The 17,500-nt window shown below is 41.1% G+C and overlaps 1 protein-coding gene across 5 annotated transcripts in view; it reads left to right on the forward strand.

Annotated features, from left to right (window-relative positions):
* The window catches only part of epb41l3a (erythrocyte membrane protein band 4.1-like 3a), a 58,495-nt gene that overhangs the window by 35,093 nt on the left and 5,902 nt on the right, over positions 1–17,500 (forward strand). The window contains exons 13-20 of one of the 5 annotated variants that reach the window (XM_079601963.1): positions 1–149; positions 3,627–3,674; positions 4,509–4,544; positions 5,690–5,755; positions 9,621–9,809; positions 11,646–11,735; positions 11,902–12,783; positions 16,767–16,865. The exon at positions 1–149 is cut by the window's left edge and continues 63 nt beyond it. In XM_079601963.1, the coding sequence (XP_079458089.1) occupies positions 1–149; positions 3,627–3,674; positions 4,509–4,544; positions 5,690–5,755; positions 9,621–9,809; positions 11,646–11,735; positions 11,902–12,783; positions 16,767–16,865 (1,559 nt within the window). The remainder of the gene's footprint in view (positions 150–3,626; positions 3,675–4,508; positions 4,545–5,689; positions 5,756–9,620; positions 9,810–11,645; positions 11,736–11,901; positions 12,784–16,766; positions 16,866–17,500) is intronic. The other 4 variants (XM_079601964.1, XM_079601965.1, XM_079601967.1 and 1 more) reach the window with 4 other exon arrangements.

Consider the following 17,500-nt stretch of genomic DNA (forward strand, 5'->3'; position numbering starts at 1 on the left):
TGACGCCGGAGAAGAAAGCGGAGGAGACGCGTGAGGAAGAGCGTGTGTGTGTGGAGAGTGTTGTCGTGTTGGAGGAAGAGGACGAAACCACGAAGAACACGGACCTCTCGCTGGCCAGCCCGCCGACTCCAGCACGCCAGGACACACGGGTACAACACTGCTTTCCTTCATCTTAACCACAGACCAGGCGTCTAATCCAAACCTCATCATATCATAATCATAACAGCTCATAACAGTTCATAACAGCTCATAACAGCAGCTCATAACAGCTCATAACAGCTCATAACAGCTCATATCAGCTCATAACAGTTCATATCAGCTCATAACAGCTCATATCAGCTCATAACAGTTCATATCAGCTCATAACAGCTCATAACAGCTCATATCAGCTCATAACAGTTCATATCAGCTCATAACAGCTCATAACAGCTCATAACAACAGCTCATATCAGCTCATAACAGTTCATATCAGCTCATAACAACAGCTCATAACAACAGCTCATAACAACAGCTCATAACAACAGCTCATAACAACAGCTCATAACAGCTCATAACAGCTCATAACAACAGCTCATAACAACAGCTCATAACAACAGCTCATAACAGCTCATAACAGCTCATAACAACAGCTCATAACAACAGCTCATAACAACAGCTCATAACAGCTCATAACAACAGCTCATAACAGCTCATAACAACCACTCATAACAGCTCATAGCAGCTCATAACAGTTCATATCAGCTCATAACACCTCATATCAGCTCATAACAACAGCTCATAACAGCTCATAACAACAGCTCATAACAGCTCATAACAACAGCTCATAACAACAGCTCATAACAACAGCTCATAGCAGCTCATAACAGCTCATAACAACAGCTCATAACAGCTCATAACAGCTCATAACAACAGCTCATAACAGCTCATAACAACAGCTCATAACAGCTCATAACAACAGCTCATAACAGCTCATAACAACAGCTCATAACAGCTCATAACAACAGCTCATAACAACAGCTCATAACACCTCATAACAACAGCTCATAACAACAGCTCATAGCAGCTCATAACAGCTCATAACAACAGCTCATAACAGCTCATAACAGCTCATAACAACAGCTCATAACAGCTCATAACAGCTCATAACAACAGCTCATAACAGCTCATAACAACAGCTCATAACACCTCATAACAACAGCTCATAACAGCTCATAGCAGCTCATAACAGCTCATAACAGCTCATAACAGCTCATAGCAGCTCATAACAGCTCATAACAGCTCATAACAGCTCACATCAGCTCATATCAGCTCATAACAGTTCATAACAGCTCATAACAGCTCACATCAGCTCATATCAGCTCATAACAGCTCATAACAGCTCATATCAGCTCATAACAGTTCATAACAGCTCATAACAGCTCATAGCAGCTCATAACAGCTCATAACAGCTCATAACAGCTCATAACAGCTCATATCAGCTCATAACAGTTCATATCAGCTCATAACAGCTCATAACAGCTCATATCAGCTCATATCAGCTCATAACAGCTCATATCAGCTCATAACAGCTCATATCAGCTCATAACAGTTCATATCAGCTCATAACAGTTCAAATCAGCTCATAACAGCTCATAACAACAGCTCATAACAGCTCATAACAGCTCATATCAGCTCAACAGTTAATATCAGCTCATAACAGTTCATAACAGCTCATAACAGCTCATATCAGCTCATAACAGTTCATAACAGCTCATAACAGCTCATAGCAGCTCATATCAGCTCATAACAGTTCATATCAGCTCATAACAACAGCTCATAACAGCTCATAACAGCTCATATCAGCTCATAACAGCTCATATCAGCTCATAACAGTTCATATCAGCTCATAACAGCTCATAACAACAGCTCATAACAGTTCATATCAGCTCATATCAGCTCATAACAGCTCATAACAGCTCATAACAGCTCATAGCAGCTCATAACAGCTCATATCAGCTCATAACAGTTCATAACAGCTCATTACAACAGCTCATAACAGCTCATAGCAGCTCATAACAGCTCATATCAGCTCATAACAGCTCATAACAACAGCTCATAACAGTTCATAACAGCTTATAACAGCTCATAACAACAGCTCATAACAGTTCATAACAGCTCATAACAACAGCTCATATCAGCTCATATCAGCTCATATCAGCTCATAACAGCTCATAGCAGCTCATAACAGCTCATAACAGTTCATATCAGCTCATATCAGCTCATAACAGCTCATAGCAGCTCATAACAGCTCATACCAACAGCTCATAACAGCTCATAACAACAGCTCATAGCAGCTCATAACAACTCATATCAGCTCATAACAACAGCTCATAACAACAGCTCATAGCAGCTCATAACAGCTCATAACAACTCATATCAGCTCATAACAACAGCTCATAACAGCTCATAACAGCTCATAACAGTTCATAACAGTTCATAACAGCTCATAACAGCTCATAACAGCTCATAACAGTTCATAGCAGCTCATAACAGTTCATAACAGCTCATCATAACAGCTCATAACAGTTCATAACAGCTCATCATAACAGCTCATAACAGTTCATAACAGCTCATCATAACAGCTCATAACAGTTCATAACAGCTCATCATAACAGCTCATCATAACAGTTCATAACAGCTCATCATAACAGCTCATAACAGTTCATAACAGCTCATCATAACAGCTCATCATAACAGCTCATAACAGTTCATAACAGCTCATCATAACAGCTCATAACAGCTCATAACAGCTCATACCAGCTCATAACAGTTCATAACAGCTCATCATAACAGTTCATAACAGCTCATACCAGCTCATCATAACAGCTCATAACAGCTCATCATAACAGTTCATAACAGCTCATAACAGCTCATAACAGCTCATCATAACAGTTCATAACAGCTCATAACAGCTCATAACAGCTCATCATAACAGCTCATAACAGCTCATAACAGCTCATCATAACAGTTCATAACAGCTCATAACAGCTCATAACAGCTCATAACAGCTCATCATAACAGTTCATAACAGCTCATAACAGCTCATAACAGCTCATAACAGCTCATCATAACAGCTCATAACAGTTCATAACAGCTCATCATAACAGTTCATAACAGCTCATAACAGCTCATAACAGCTCATAACAGCTCATCATAACAGCTCATAACAGTTCATAACAGCTCATAACAGTTCATAACAGCTCATAACAGCTCATATCAGCTCATAACTAACAGATGAAGACTATATTTATCATGCTTTTGATCTCAAGGCAACAAATATTCACTAGTGTTCAAAAGAGTTTATAATGTCTATATAATGGTTATAATGGTTATAAACTCTGATTATAAACTCTGGTTATAAACTCTGATTATAAACTCTGGTTATAAACTCTGATTATAAACTCTGATTATAAACTCTGGTTATAAACTCTGATTATAAACTCTGATTATAAACTCTGATTATAAACTCTGATTATAAACTCTGATTATAAACTCTGGTTATAAACTCTGGTTATAAACTCTGGTTATAAACTCTGTTTTCTGACGGTTCTGCTTCTTTCTCTGTTCACGCTTTCACGGGATCACAGACTGATTTTACAGACACTGCTGTAGACGGAGATCTGACGGCCACCGAGGTTTGTGTTCACGTCATTTCTCAGCTCAGAAAATCTCCTTTAAAGTTGTGCATTTATGTTCACGATTGTGCTGCATTCACTCACAGAAATACATGTTTTATATATTTACGGAAGGAATTTTACATAACATCTTCATTGTTGGCTATTGCCACAGATATACCCGTGCGGCTCCAGACTGGGTTTGTGACTGGGTCACATGTGTTAAAAAAACGTTATTGTTGAATGTTCTAAATGTCCAGTTTTTTAAATGTTTGTTAGATTTGTCTTGGTTATGCGCACTTTAAGGAAACATTCCATTCTTCAAACATTATGGAATGTCACTTTTGAATGTTCTTTGAAACAAGTTGTTACATTTAAAAAAAAGTTACACGAATGTCCAACAGAAGGAAAAAAACATTCCATGAACGATGTATAAATAATGTTTTTGTGCAGGAACATTATTCAAGATCAGATAAACGTTCTATTAGCGTTCCTGGAAGAACGTTTGTTCATAACTTTACCTGGACGTTCTTAAAACTGTTGATATTTGATACTAGATTGCAGGATTAATATGAACAGCACATATTAATAATGCCAGATGTGACCGCTGACGTCAGACTGAAGCATGGCAGAAAAACAAGAATGCAAAGAAAGATTGCAGTAATTAGATTGCTAATTAAGATACGGCAGGGTTGTTGATGTTCTTATTAAACTTTAATCTGATAATGGCCAATAATCATAATTGTTCTTCTAGAGATGGAAATATTAAGCCCGTGGTGTTAATGAGTTTGACTCCCAAACCGTCTCTGTTTTCGTTATGTCATAATATCACATGTTTTTGTGTCTTTTGTGCAGTCGGATCAGGAGGACGAATCTGAAGCGAAGACGCTGGTGAGATTTCACAATCTAAATATTAACACATATACACTGCGGAAAAGTCAAACAAATGCGTTTTACAATCTAGTAAGTTTTCCTCTAGTTTAATTCAATGTGTTACTTGCTGTTTCTGTGTCATTATTTGTGAAAATTCTTTCAAAGTTAAGTGTGGTTCTGTCTTCTGATTGGTCGATCCAGTGGTGATCTAGTATTTCTAGATCAGGGTTTATACTTGAATGTGACTTTTTTAAATGTAAGTCCTGGGAAACCCTTGAAAACAGCCATTTTTATGAAGAAGCATTTGAAAAGTGCTTAAATTGTTAAAGACAGTTAAATGTATTAAAAATGTTATTGATAAAACAATCTTTTCACACAAAATTAACACTGCAGCTCGTCTGATATAGATTTAGAGGCATTTCACACGGCTATGAGGGTGATATTGCTCATATAAATATTCAAGTATATGATACAGCTTTTATTATTCTGGTCAATCATATATTCATGGAAGAAAAATCAGATTTAATAAGGAAAGCGATATCTTTGTCATAATGTCCTTTCAATGGTTAAAGTTACTAGTCATTGCATCTGCTGCACTTTATTTCTATCATTTTAGTTTGATTTTATCTATTTACCTATTTTTAGAATTTAAAAGATAATAAAGAAAGATATTGTTTGATAAATGGCATGTCTGATTGTATGTAGTCCTTGAAAAAAAACAAAAAAAGTCCTTGAAAGTCCTGGAATATGGTTTTACAGTATCTGTACGAACTCTGGCATTATATAGTGTATATCACGGCAAAAAGTGCTGATCTTCCTCAGTGTTTAGTCTTATTTTCCTGTACAGATATCTAAACATTCTCACGTCACGATTAGGACGTTATTTCAAAAGCTTCCAATAATGTTAGCACAACATTCTCTCACAATGTAACATTCTTTAAACGTTTATTTGTAACATTCCAATAATGACATCATAAGGACATTCCGAAAATGTTGCGCTAAGGACATATTCAAGCAATATTATAAACATGTTCTGAGAATGTTGATGAAGTTTTATAGATGTTAGTTAAAGAACATAGTGTCTTAACGTACATAATCCACAGGAACGCTCCCTGTGAGATGGGTTACGGCTGTAATGAATGAATGAATCTGTTTCCCTTCAGCCCAGTTTCATAAGGCGCATTAAAGGAGAGAATGTGTTTGTCAGACACAGTGCGCTGATGTTAGAGGTAAAGCATCACATGACCCCGTTCTAACCGGACGCTTCAGTTACTGCCACTAATGTGTGTGTGCAGGCCGGTTTTACTCACTGGAAATGAACTTTAAAGCCTTTTAGTTGAGTGTGTGTGTGTGTGTGTGTGTGTCATCAGTGCTGTGTGTGTGTTTGCAGGCCGGTTTTACTCACTGGAAATGAACTTTAAAGCCTTTTAGTTGAGTGTGTGTGTGTGTGTCATCAGTGCTGTGTGTGTTTGCAGGCCGGTTTTACTCACTGGAAATGAACTTTAAAGCCTTTTAGTTGAGTGTGTGTGTGTGTGTGTGTGTGTGTGTGTGTCATCAGTGCTGTGTGTGTGTTTGCAGGCCGGTTTTACTCACTGGAAATGAACTTTAAAGCCTTTTAGTTGAGCGTGTGTGTGTGTGTGTGTGTGTGTGTGTGTCCTGAGACCTGAGAGACGCACCGCCCTTGTGGGCAGAGAGCTAGCCAGATATAATGTGGATATTGCTGCCCTTAGTGAGACCCGACTGGCCGATACTGGACAAGTGACTGAAGTGGGTGCAGGTTACACATTCTTCTGGAGCGGACGAGGCCAGGAGGAGAGACGTGATGCTGGTGTTGGTTTTGCAGTAAAAACTCATTTGGTCAACCAACTGGCAAGCCAGCCCAAGGGGATAAACGACCGTTTAATGACCTTACAGCTCCACCTATTTGGTAACAAGGCGGTCACCATCATCAGTGCCTATGCCCCTACCATGACCAACTCTGACGAGATCAAAACCAAGTTTTATAATGACCTGGAAGTCATTATTGCTGCCACAGCCAGCTCGGACAAACTCCTGATACTGGGTGATTTCAATGCCAGAGTTGGAAGTGACCATCAATCATGGAATGGAGTCATAGGTGCACATGGCATTGGAAAAAGTAACAGCAACGGTCTTCTACTGCTGCAAACATGCTCTGAATTTGACCTGCTTATCACCAACACGATATTCCAACTACCAAAGCGCAAGAAAACGTCATGGATGCATCCTCGTTCACACCACTGGCACTTGATTGACTACGTCATCGTGAGGAGGAGCGACCGGCACGATGTCAGGGTGACCAAGGCAATGTGTGGTGCTGAATGTTGGACTGACCATCGTCTTATCATCTCCAAACTTAACATCCGGATTAAGCCTAGCAGACGCCCACAAGGACAAAGACGTGTCAAGCGTCTTAACATCACTCGTCTACAACAGGAACATACCAGACTGGCCTTTGTTGAGGCTTTAGACCATCAGCTGGAGTCTCTAAGCTTTGAGCAAACAGATGCTGAGGCAGACTGGACTGCTCTCAAGACCGTGCTGCATTCTACAGCCCTTGAATCACTTGGTGTTCCATTACGTACACATCAAGATTGGTTTGATGAGAACGATGCAGAAATCCAAGCACTCCTTGACGAAAAACATCGCCTGCATAAAGCATATCTGAATGACAGCAGCTCAAGTTTAAATAAAATTGCCTTCCTCAACATTCGCAGGATTGTTCAGCAGAGACTCAGAGTCATGCAAGACGCCTGGCTGTGCGCAAAAGCTGAGGAGATTCAATCCTACGCTGACAGTAACAACACCAAGTGCCTCTACTATGCACTCAAGCAGGTCTATGGTCCGCAACACTCTGGAACTTCATCTCTCCTGAACTTAGATGGAAAAACACTCCTCACGGAGAAGGACAAAATACTTGAAAGGTGGGTCGAACACTACAGCTCGGTCCTCAATCGGCCATCATGCATAAATGAGGAGGCAATTGCGAGATTGCCTCAAGTTGAAATAAACCAGTCCCTGGCTGTTCTACCATCCACTGAGGAAACCAGCAAAGCCATAACACTCCTCTCATCAGGCAAAGCTCCAGGGTCCGATGCCATTCCAGCAGAAATCTACAAGGCTGGAGGGCCTCGTTTAGTCGAAAAACTGACCGACCTCTTCCAGGCTGTGTGGAAATTAGAAGCCGTTCCCAAGGAGTTCAAGGATGCTACTATAATCAATCTATATAAAAGGAAAGAAAATCGGCAGGACTGCGACAACCATAGAGGCATCTCCATACTATCAGTCGCTGGCAAAATCTTGGCAAGAATTCTTCTGAACCGTCTAATTGTCCATCTAGACCAGGGTCTGTTACCTGAGAGTTAGTGTGGTTTCAGAAAAGACCGCGGAACCACTGACATGGTATTTACTGCTCGGCAGTTACAGGAGAAATGCCAAGAACAAAATGTTGATCTATATATGGCTTTTGTTGATTTAACAAAAGCATTCGACACAGTCAGCCGGGAGGGCCTATGGAAAATCATGGCCAAGTATGGGTGTCCAGACAAGTTCATTGGCATTGTGCGCAATCTCCATGATGGCATGATGGCCAGCGTCAGAGACCAGCAAGAACTCTCTGATCCATTCCCAATTACAAACGGGGTGAAGCAAGGCTGCGTCTTAGCACCAACGCTCTTCAGCATGGTGTTTTCTGCCATGCTGCAAGACTCATTCCACAATTACAACACTGGGATTAACATCATCTACCGTTTTGACGGTGGGCTATTCAATCTGCGGAGGATGCAAGCCAAAACTAGAGTGGAGGAAGTCACTGTTCGAGAACTTTTGTTTGCTGATGACTGTGCTCTGGCTGCTGGCTCAAATAAAGATCTACAGGACAGTATGGACCACCTCTCCTCAGCTTGCAATAACTTCGGCCTAACAATCAGCACAAAGAAGACTGAAGTCCTATACCAACCTGCTCCTGGGAAACCATACACTGACCCAACCATCTTTGTTAATGGGCAAAAGCTTTCAGCCGTTGACAAGTTTAGTTACCTTGGTAGTACACTGTCTTGTGCTGTGCACATATATGATGAAGTTAACATCAGGATTGTCAAGGCCAGCGCAGCCTTTGGACGTCTACGTGACTCGGTATGGGAAAGGACTGGCATCAAGCAGGAGACAAAACTGAAGGTCTACCGGGCTGTTGTCTTACCAACCCTTCTGTATGGGTGTGAAGCCTGGACAGTTTACCAGCGCCATGCCAAAAAATTGAATCATTTCCACTTGAGTTGTCTGAGGAAACTGCTGAGGATCAAGTGGCAAGACAGAATCTCTGACACGGAAGTCCTCAGCAAGGCAAATATCCCCAGCATCTACACCATGCTTGCAAGGGAACAACTTAGATGGACTGGCCACGTGACCAGAATGCCCTACGTGAGACTTCCAAAACAAGTCTTCTTTGGCGAGCTGAAAAATGGCAAGCGAACACAAGGTGGCCCTAAAAAGCGCTACAAGGACACCCTTAAAGCGTCCTTGAAGAGCTTTGGACTCGACCTGAAAAACTGGGAATCCCTAGCACAGGACCGACCTGCCTGGAGAAGAAAAGTCCAGGACGGCGCGGTCCTCTGTGAGAGTAGGAGAAGCTCCTGTGCTATCTTGAAGAGGCAGCAGCGAAAATCTACCAAGGAAGGACATGTGGCTGCACCTCAGAGCGCTACATCCTCCCTGACCTGTCCAGTATGTCACAGGGAATTCCGGGCTCGGATTGGCCTCTTCAGCCATCTGCGCACTCATCAAAATCCAACAAAATGACAAAACGTGCCATGGTCATCATCAATTTTGATGGACGAACAAGAAGAAGTGTGTGTGTGTGTGTGTGTGTGTGTGTGTGTGTGTGTGTGTGTGTGTGTGTGTGTTTGCAGTGCATACTAACATGTATGTATTTGAATGGGGGAAGCCAAACGTAAGTGAATGGAATTAAAGACTGGTTGTAATGTTCTGTTTTGCGTGTGTGAAGGTTTGTGGTGTTCCTCCTCTAGTCCTCAGATGGTTAAAGCTGAAATACGGATGAATCTCTCTGGGTTTCTCCAGGAAACCGAGCATTCGCCCGAGGAGCTGGTGAAGCACCAGACGAACATCAGCGAGCTGAAGAGGACGTTCCTGGAGGGAGGCGCGGATCGCACGGGCCTGACCGAGTGGGAGAAGCGCATGTCCTCGTCTCCGCTCCGATCGCCTCGTCTGGACGAAGCTCCCATGATCGAGCCGCTGGTGCCGGACGAGGTGAGCAGAGTTGGGGAACGTTACTTTGAAAAGTAATGCATTACAATATTGGGTTACTCCCTTAAGAGTAACTAATTGCGTTACTTAATTTTTTTTTTGAAAAGTAATGTGTTACGTTACTTTTTCGTTACATTTTTCCCCCTTTGCGTGTTTTTTATAACAAAAAAAATTTATTTTGGGAAAATGTAAAGACCCTTTCACACTAAAAGTGAAATAATAATCCTCCGGCTGAAGAAAATGCAGATTTACTCCTGTACAGTAGAGGGCGCCGCTCAAACAAACCTGCTGATATTCTGGATAACAGAACAATAGGAGGCAGGAGAAAAAACACTTACTTTACCAATAAAAACAAAAAAAAATCTATAGTCATTTTTGCTCATGGTTTAACTAAATCATTGAAGGTCAGAATAAAGTGAGATTAAATGCATTTAAAAAAAATATATTTTTAAAAAAAATTTTTATTTAACATATTTAGTTATTAGAGGTTTGCATAGTATTCTGATTCTGCATTTCACAGATTTTATTCATTTTGAGGAGTATTGAATTTTTTTTGTGCAAGTGAGATGAGTAAATGCTCACATTTAATCTAGAACTACAATAAACATCATGTTCACACACACACACACACACACACACCCACACTCTCTCTCACACACACACACACACACACACACACAAACGCCTCTGCACTTCGATTTGAGGGCAGGACAGCTGTCAGTCAATAAATGGGAAAACAAAGTAACTTGTGTTACTTATTTGAAAAAGTAACTCAGATATTTTGTTGTAAATTTTAAAAGTTGATTACGTAACTCAAGTTACTTGTAATGAGTTACACACACCTGGAGATCACTGGTGTTTGTGTGGATAACGGCTGTAATTACGGCTGTTTGTTAAGAGATGATGTTCATTGAAATGGATCTGAATGGAGCAGCTTTTAGACGAGAGTGACAGACGATTTGTCGTCGACAGAAAGTCTCTTATTGATTTTGTTTTGTGGCCGCAGTAAAATCCGAGTTCATCCGCTGGAGTGTTTTCATGGATCCAGAGTTTATCTGCACTAAGCAGTTCAGACCAGGGAAAATCATTATGTGCTTCTTACATAAACCCAAACAGCATCTGCAGAGGGAGACGAGAAATCCTGTTCTCAATCAGTATCGGTGTTTCTGTAGAAATATCTTGACATCCTTCTGTATTATACATTTATTTTAACTTCTATCTATCTATCTATCTATCTATCTATCTATCTATCTATCTATCTATCTATCTATCTATCTATCTATCTATCTATCTATCTATCTATATATCTATCTATCCATCTATCATTCTATCTATTGTTCTATCTATCTATCGTTCTATCTATCGTTCTATCTGTCTGTCTGTCTATCTGTCTGTCTGTCTGTCTGTCTATCTATCTATCTATCTATCTATCTATCTATCTATCTATCTATCTGTCTGTCTGTCTGTCTATCTATCTATCGTTCTATCTATCTATCTATCTATCTATCTATCTATCTATCTATCTATCTATCTATCTATCTATCTATCTATCTATCTATCTATCTATCTATCTATCTATCTATCTATCTATCTATCTATCTACCTGTCTGTCTGTCTGTCTGTCTGTCTATCTATCTATCGTTCTATCTATCTGTCTGTCTGTCTATCGTTCTATCTGTCTGTCTGTCTGTCTGTCTGTCTGTCTATCTATCAAATCTATCATTAAACAGGATTATTATGGTAGGGTGAATATCTTATGTTGTCTAGAAACATCTGGTCTTACATCTTATTGATCTCTGCTGTATCATTTATGAATCCATTTGGTTTCTTTTCCTTGAGGTCAAACAGGAAGTTGCGGTGGACATACAGGAAGTGGCGGCAGCATCGCTGGAGACGCTGGACGGTCTGAATGACAGGAAGGTTGATGTGGTGAGTGATTCATTCATCCGATTCTCTCCGATCTCTTCATCAGACGTTCATGATCATAATGAATGGTGACGTGTGTCGTTGTGTGCGTTCGTTTGTCCAGCGTGTCTCAGGCGTGACTAACGCTGCTGTTACTCAAGCTAACATGATCTTTGTGTGTTACATGTAGGAGTCTGACGGGTGGGTCATTATAAACAAGGTTCCTCCGTTTGAACCAGATAAAGTTCCAGGAACGGTTTCTCAAATGATACCAGAAAAGGTACAAGAAAAAGCTGTTGAGTTTTCTCCAAAGAAAATGGCTCCAAAAGTACCGGAAAAGGTTTCTATGATAGTACAAGAACAAGTTTCTTCAATAGTACCAGAAACAGAAGAGGTTCCTCCAAAGAAAATGGCTCCAAAAGTACCAGAAAAAGTTTCTATGATAGTACAAGAACAAGTTTCTTCAATAGTACCAGAAACAGAAGAAGTTCCTCCAAAGAAAATGGCTCCAAAAGTACCAGAAAAAGTTTCTATGATAGAACAAGAACAAGTTTCTTCAATAGTACCAGAAACAGAAGAGGTTCCTCTAAAGAAAATTGCTCCAAAAGTACCAGAAAAGGTTTCTACAATAGTACAAGAACAAGTTCCTCTAATTGTACCAGAAACAGAAGAGGTTCCTCAAAAAATAGCGGAAAAAATTCCACCGAAAGTACCAGAAAAGTTTTCTACGATAGCAAAAGAGAAGTTTCCCGAAGACGTTCCTCCTAAAGCACCACCCAAAATCCCCCCGAAGGTGCCGGAGAAGAAACACACCGCCAGCTACAGATTCGTAGCCGCGACGAGCACCGTATCGACCGGCGATCCTCCGGAAGACAAACCCAGCAAAGTTCAAGAAGCTTCCGAGCAGTTTTCCGACTCGACTTCCAAACCCTCCATCAAGGTGATTCCTGTTCCGGTGGAGTTTCAGAGCGCCACCTTGAGGAAAATCGGAGAAGCAGAGGATCCCGGAGAAGCTTTGCTCAGATCTCCGGCACTGCCGTATCTCGCCAAAACCTCCCCGACAGCCAGAGTGGTACGATATATCGTCCTCGGCCTGGCTTCTCAAACACAGACCAGAGATGGGCACTCGAGTTAGAGACTCGCACTCGAGTCGCATTTTAGTAGACTTCAGACTTGACTCGGACTCGACCTGAAATGACTTCAGATTTGACTCGGACTGGACCCGAAAAGACTCCAGACTTGACTCGGACTGGACCCGAAAAGACTCCAGACTTGACTCGGACTGGACCCGAAAAGACTCCAGACTTGACTTGGACTCGACCTGAAATGACTTCAGATTTGACTCGGACTGGACCCGAAAAGACTCCAGACTTGACTCCGACTGGACCCGAAAAGACTCCAGACTTGACTCGGACTGGACCCGAAATGACTTCAGACTTGACTCGGACTGGACCCGAAAAGACTCCAGACTTGACTTGGACTCGACCTGAAATGACTTCAGACTTGACTCGGACTGGACCTGAAAAGACTCCAGACTTGACTCGGACTCGACCTGAAAAGACTCGACTTGACTCGGACTGGACCTGAAAAGACTCCAGACTTGACTCGGACTCGACCTGAAATGACTTCAGATTTGACTTGGACTCGACCTGAAAAGACTCGACTTGACTCGGACTGGACCTGAAAAGACTCCAGACTTGACTCGGACTCGACCTGAAATGACTTCAGATTTGACTCGGACTCGACCTGAAAAGACTCGACTTGACTCGGACTCGACCTGAAAAGACTCCAGACTTGACTCGGACTCGACCTGAAATGACTTCAGATTTGACTCGGACTCGACCTGAAAAGACTCGACTTGACTCGGACTCGACCTGAAAAGACTCCAGACTTGACTCGGACTCGACCTGAAATGACTTCAGACTTGACTCGGACTCGACCTGAAAAGACTTCAGATTTGACTCGGACTCGACCTGAAATGACTTCAGATTTGACTCGGACTCGACCTGAAAAGACTCCAGACTTGACTCGGACTCGACCTGAAAAGACTCCAGACTTGACTCGGACTCGACCTGAAAAGACTCGACTTGACTCGGACTCGACCTGAAAAGACTCGACTTGACTCGGACTCCAGTGATAAAGACTTCAGACTTGACTTGGACTTGACCCGAAAAGACTCCAGACTTGACTCGGACTCCAGTGATAAAGACTCCAGACTTGACTCGGACTCGACCTGAAATGACTTCAGACTTGACTCGGACTCCAGTGATAAAGACTTCAGACTTGACTCGGACTCGAATGATAAAGACTCCAGACTTGACTCGGACTCCAGTGATAAAGACTCCAGACTTGACTCGGACTCGAATGATAAAGAGTCCAGACTTGACTCGGACTCCAGTGATAAAGACTTCAGACTTGACTCAGACTCCAGTGATAAAGACTCCAGACTTGACTCGGACTCCAGTGATAAATACTTCAGACTTGACTCAGACTCCAGTGATAAAGACTTCAGACTTGACTCCAGTGATAAAGACTCCAGACTTGACTCGGACTCCAGTGATAAAGACTCCAGACTTGACTCGGACTCGAATGATAAAGACTTCAGACTTGACTCCAGTGATAAAGACTTCAGACTTGACTCGGACTCCAGTGATAATGTCTCCAGACTTGACTCAGATTCCAGTGATAATGAGTCCAGACTTGACTCGGACTCCAGTGATAATGTCTCCAGACTTGACTCAGATTCCAGTGATAAAGACTTCAGACTTGACTCGGACTCCAGTGATAAAGACTCCAGACTTGACTCAGATTCCAGTGATAAAGACTCCAGACTTGACTCGGACTCCAGTGATAATGTCTCCAGACTTGACTCGGACTCCAGTGATAAAGACTCCAGACTTGACTCAGATTCCAGTGATAAAGAGTCCAGACTTGACTCGGACTCCAGTGATAATGTCTCCAGACTTGACTCGGACTCCAGTGATAAAGACTTCAGACTTGACTCGGACTCCAGTGATAAAGACTTCAGACTTGACTCCAGTGATAATGTCTCCAGACTTGACTCGGACTCCAGTGATAAAGACTCCAGACTTGACTCAGATTCCAGTGATAAAGAGTCCAGACTTGACTCGGACTCCAGTGATAATGTCTCCAGACTTGACTCGGACTCCAGTGATAAAGACTTCAGACTTGACTCGGACTCCAGTGATAAAGACTTCAGACTTGACTCGGACTCCAGTGATAAAGACTCTAGACTTGACTCGGACTCCAGTGATAAAGATTCCAGACTTGACTCGGACTCGAATGATAAAGACTCCAGACTTGACTCAGATTCCAGTGATAAAGACTCCAGACTTGACTCAGATTCCAGTGATAAAGAGTCCAGACTTGACTCCAGTGATAAAGACTTCAGACTTGACTCCAGTGATAAAGACTTCAGACTTGACTCAGACTCCAGTGATAAAGACTCCAGACTTGACTCAGACTCCAGTGATAAAGACTCCAGACTTGACTCAGACTCCAGTGATAAAGACTCCAGACTTGACTCAGATGAAAGACTTGTGAACATCTCTGACACAGATTATCTCAGAAGCCAGAGCTTCTCAAACACTCTTGACTTGTGTTGTTGTTTTGGGCTGCCGCCTGACACAAATCCCTCCGGCTGGAATTTGCTGTCGCATTCTTTATTCCTTCTTTTCTTAGAGCAGGAACCTTGTTTCCTTCATCCACTTTTATTTCTCCCTTTATTTTCGGGATTGCCGTTGCTTTGCTTTTAGTCACGACTGAAGGAACGGCTGCATCTTTGTTTTGCACTCTGGCTGTTGCTGGAAATGTTTTATTCATTTGAGAGTCACAGCTAACAGAGAACGTTCTGGCAAAGTTATGAACAAACGTGATCTGTGGCCGGTTGCATAAACTCCTTAGACTAGTCTTAAAAGTTAGTCACCTAAATTTTTTCTACAAGACTGGTCATAACTTTAGAACAAAAACATACATCAATCATGGAACGTTTTGCCGAAAGTTTTTGAATGTAACTGCTTGTTTTAGAATGTTCATTCAAAAGTAACATTCCATAATGTTTGAAGAATGATACAATCGAATGTTTCCTTAACGTTCACATTACCTGCTTTTAAAACACTGATGTTCGGAAATAACGTTTTCATAACTTAATGGGAACTTTAAGTTAATGGGAACAAAACACACTTAGAACATATTTCTGTTATCTGTGTGATCTTCATCGATCATGAGTGAAACTGAAGGTCTTCATTGTACACGAATGTGTGTTTTCATTCATCTTAATAACTGTGGAACCTTCTACTAACTTTGGTCAGTGTGTTAAAGATTGTTTTATAATCCCCATCATCAGTAATGCTGTTTACCAATGCAAACATTTAATTTAGTTAGTTGTTTAATTATTCAGTAGGGGCCAAGTCTGTAAAAACAAGTTTTGCTGCAGTGTCTTTGGTGATGACGCCACCTGCTGGCCAAATATCATCATAACACTGGAATAAAACTTTTTTTTTCTGTATTACAAAAAAAAATAATGCTATACATTTTTTTTATGTTTATAGTGTTAAAGTTTTTTTTTTTTTTTTTTTTTACTCTTTCTTAAAGTCTACAATCTTAGATTGAAAATCAGCTCCGATCTTCAGACCAAGACTAATGAAACACTAACAAAGGTTTTATTCTTGCAGAACTTTAGGGAATTGACACAAACCTCTGTAGGTGTGATTGTCCCTCAGCATCAGTTTTGTTGGCAGCGCCACCTACTGGCAAAACATGATAAATAACATTACTTCTCATCATAACCACATCATCTGCTCTGACCAAGTGAATCTGCTCACCGTTTGCATGCTTGGCTCAGAATCTGCATGCATTTTTATTCCTAATTCATTTTATTTAATGCAATTCTTTGCACAATGCATATTCAGTGCAATAAACCCTAAACCCTTCACTGAAATACCCAGACTGCTCTTGTGCGTGTGCGATCTGAACTCATGATGCATGTGTGTGTGTGTGTGTGTGCTTTAACGCTGTGTGTCTCCCTGTGTTCAGCCGAAGCCCAGTTTTGATGAGATGTCTCCTGAGCTCACGGCGCTCTTGCAGTCGACTCGCGGCTGGGCTCCGTCTTCATCTGCGCTCGCTTTACACAAGGTCTAGACTTCACATTAACACACACTGAGATCAGCCGCTCTGACCCTGTGTTGGTGTGTTTAACTGCACACAATAATGCCCAGACTAATGCCGTATCCGTCAGACATCACGTCACCTCCGCCCATCTCTCATCTGTCCTCGGTTCATTGGTTGAAGACTCGAGTCCTGCGTTTGTTAGATTGAATAGCAGCGAAAAGCAGATTCTCGAGGTTTAGATCAATATTTATTATGGAAAGCACTTCATAAATATAAACTGAACTGTTGCATGCGAGCAGAGTTTTTATTGTTCACTAAAACTACTAAAAGCGTATTAATTTATTTATATAAATCTGAAGTAAAATCAAATATAAATATTAGGGTTAAAGTAGTAAAATTACTATAACTAAAAATGAAATAAAAAGCTAAATAAAAAAATTCTTTTTATTTAAGTTATATTTTTATTATTTATTTATTTCCAGTTCATATTTGTAGTGCTTCAGCTTAAATTTATTTCAGATTATTGCCATGGCAACATAGTTTAGGAAATTCAAACTGAAATAAAAAGCTAAATAAAAAAAATAAGCTAAATAGAAATGTAAAAAATGATTATAATAAAATGAAAAAAGCACAAAAAAGTAATAAATAATAATTAAGTA

Source organism: Phoxinus phoxinus (assembly GCF_949152265.1).
Source record: "Phoxinus phoxinus genome assembly, chromosome: 24".
Classification (NCBI taxonomy): domain Eukaryota; kingdom Metazoa; phylum Chordata; class Actinopteri; order Cypriniformes; family Leuciscidae; genus Phoxinus; species Phoxinus phoxinus.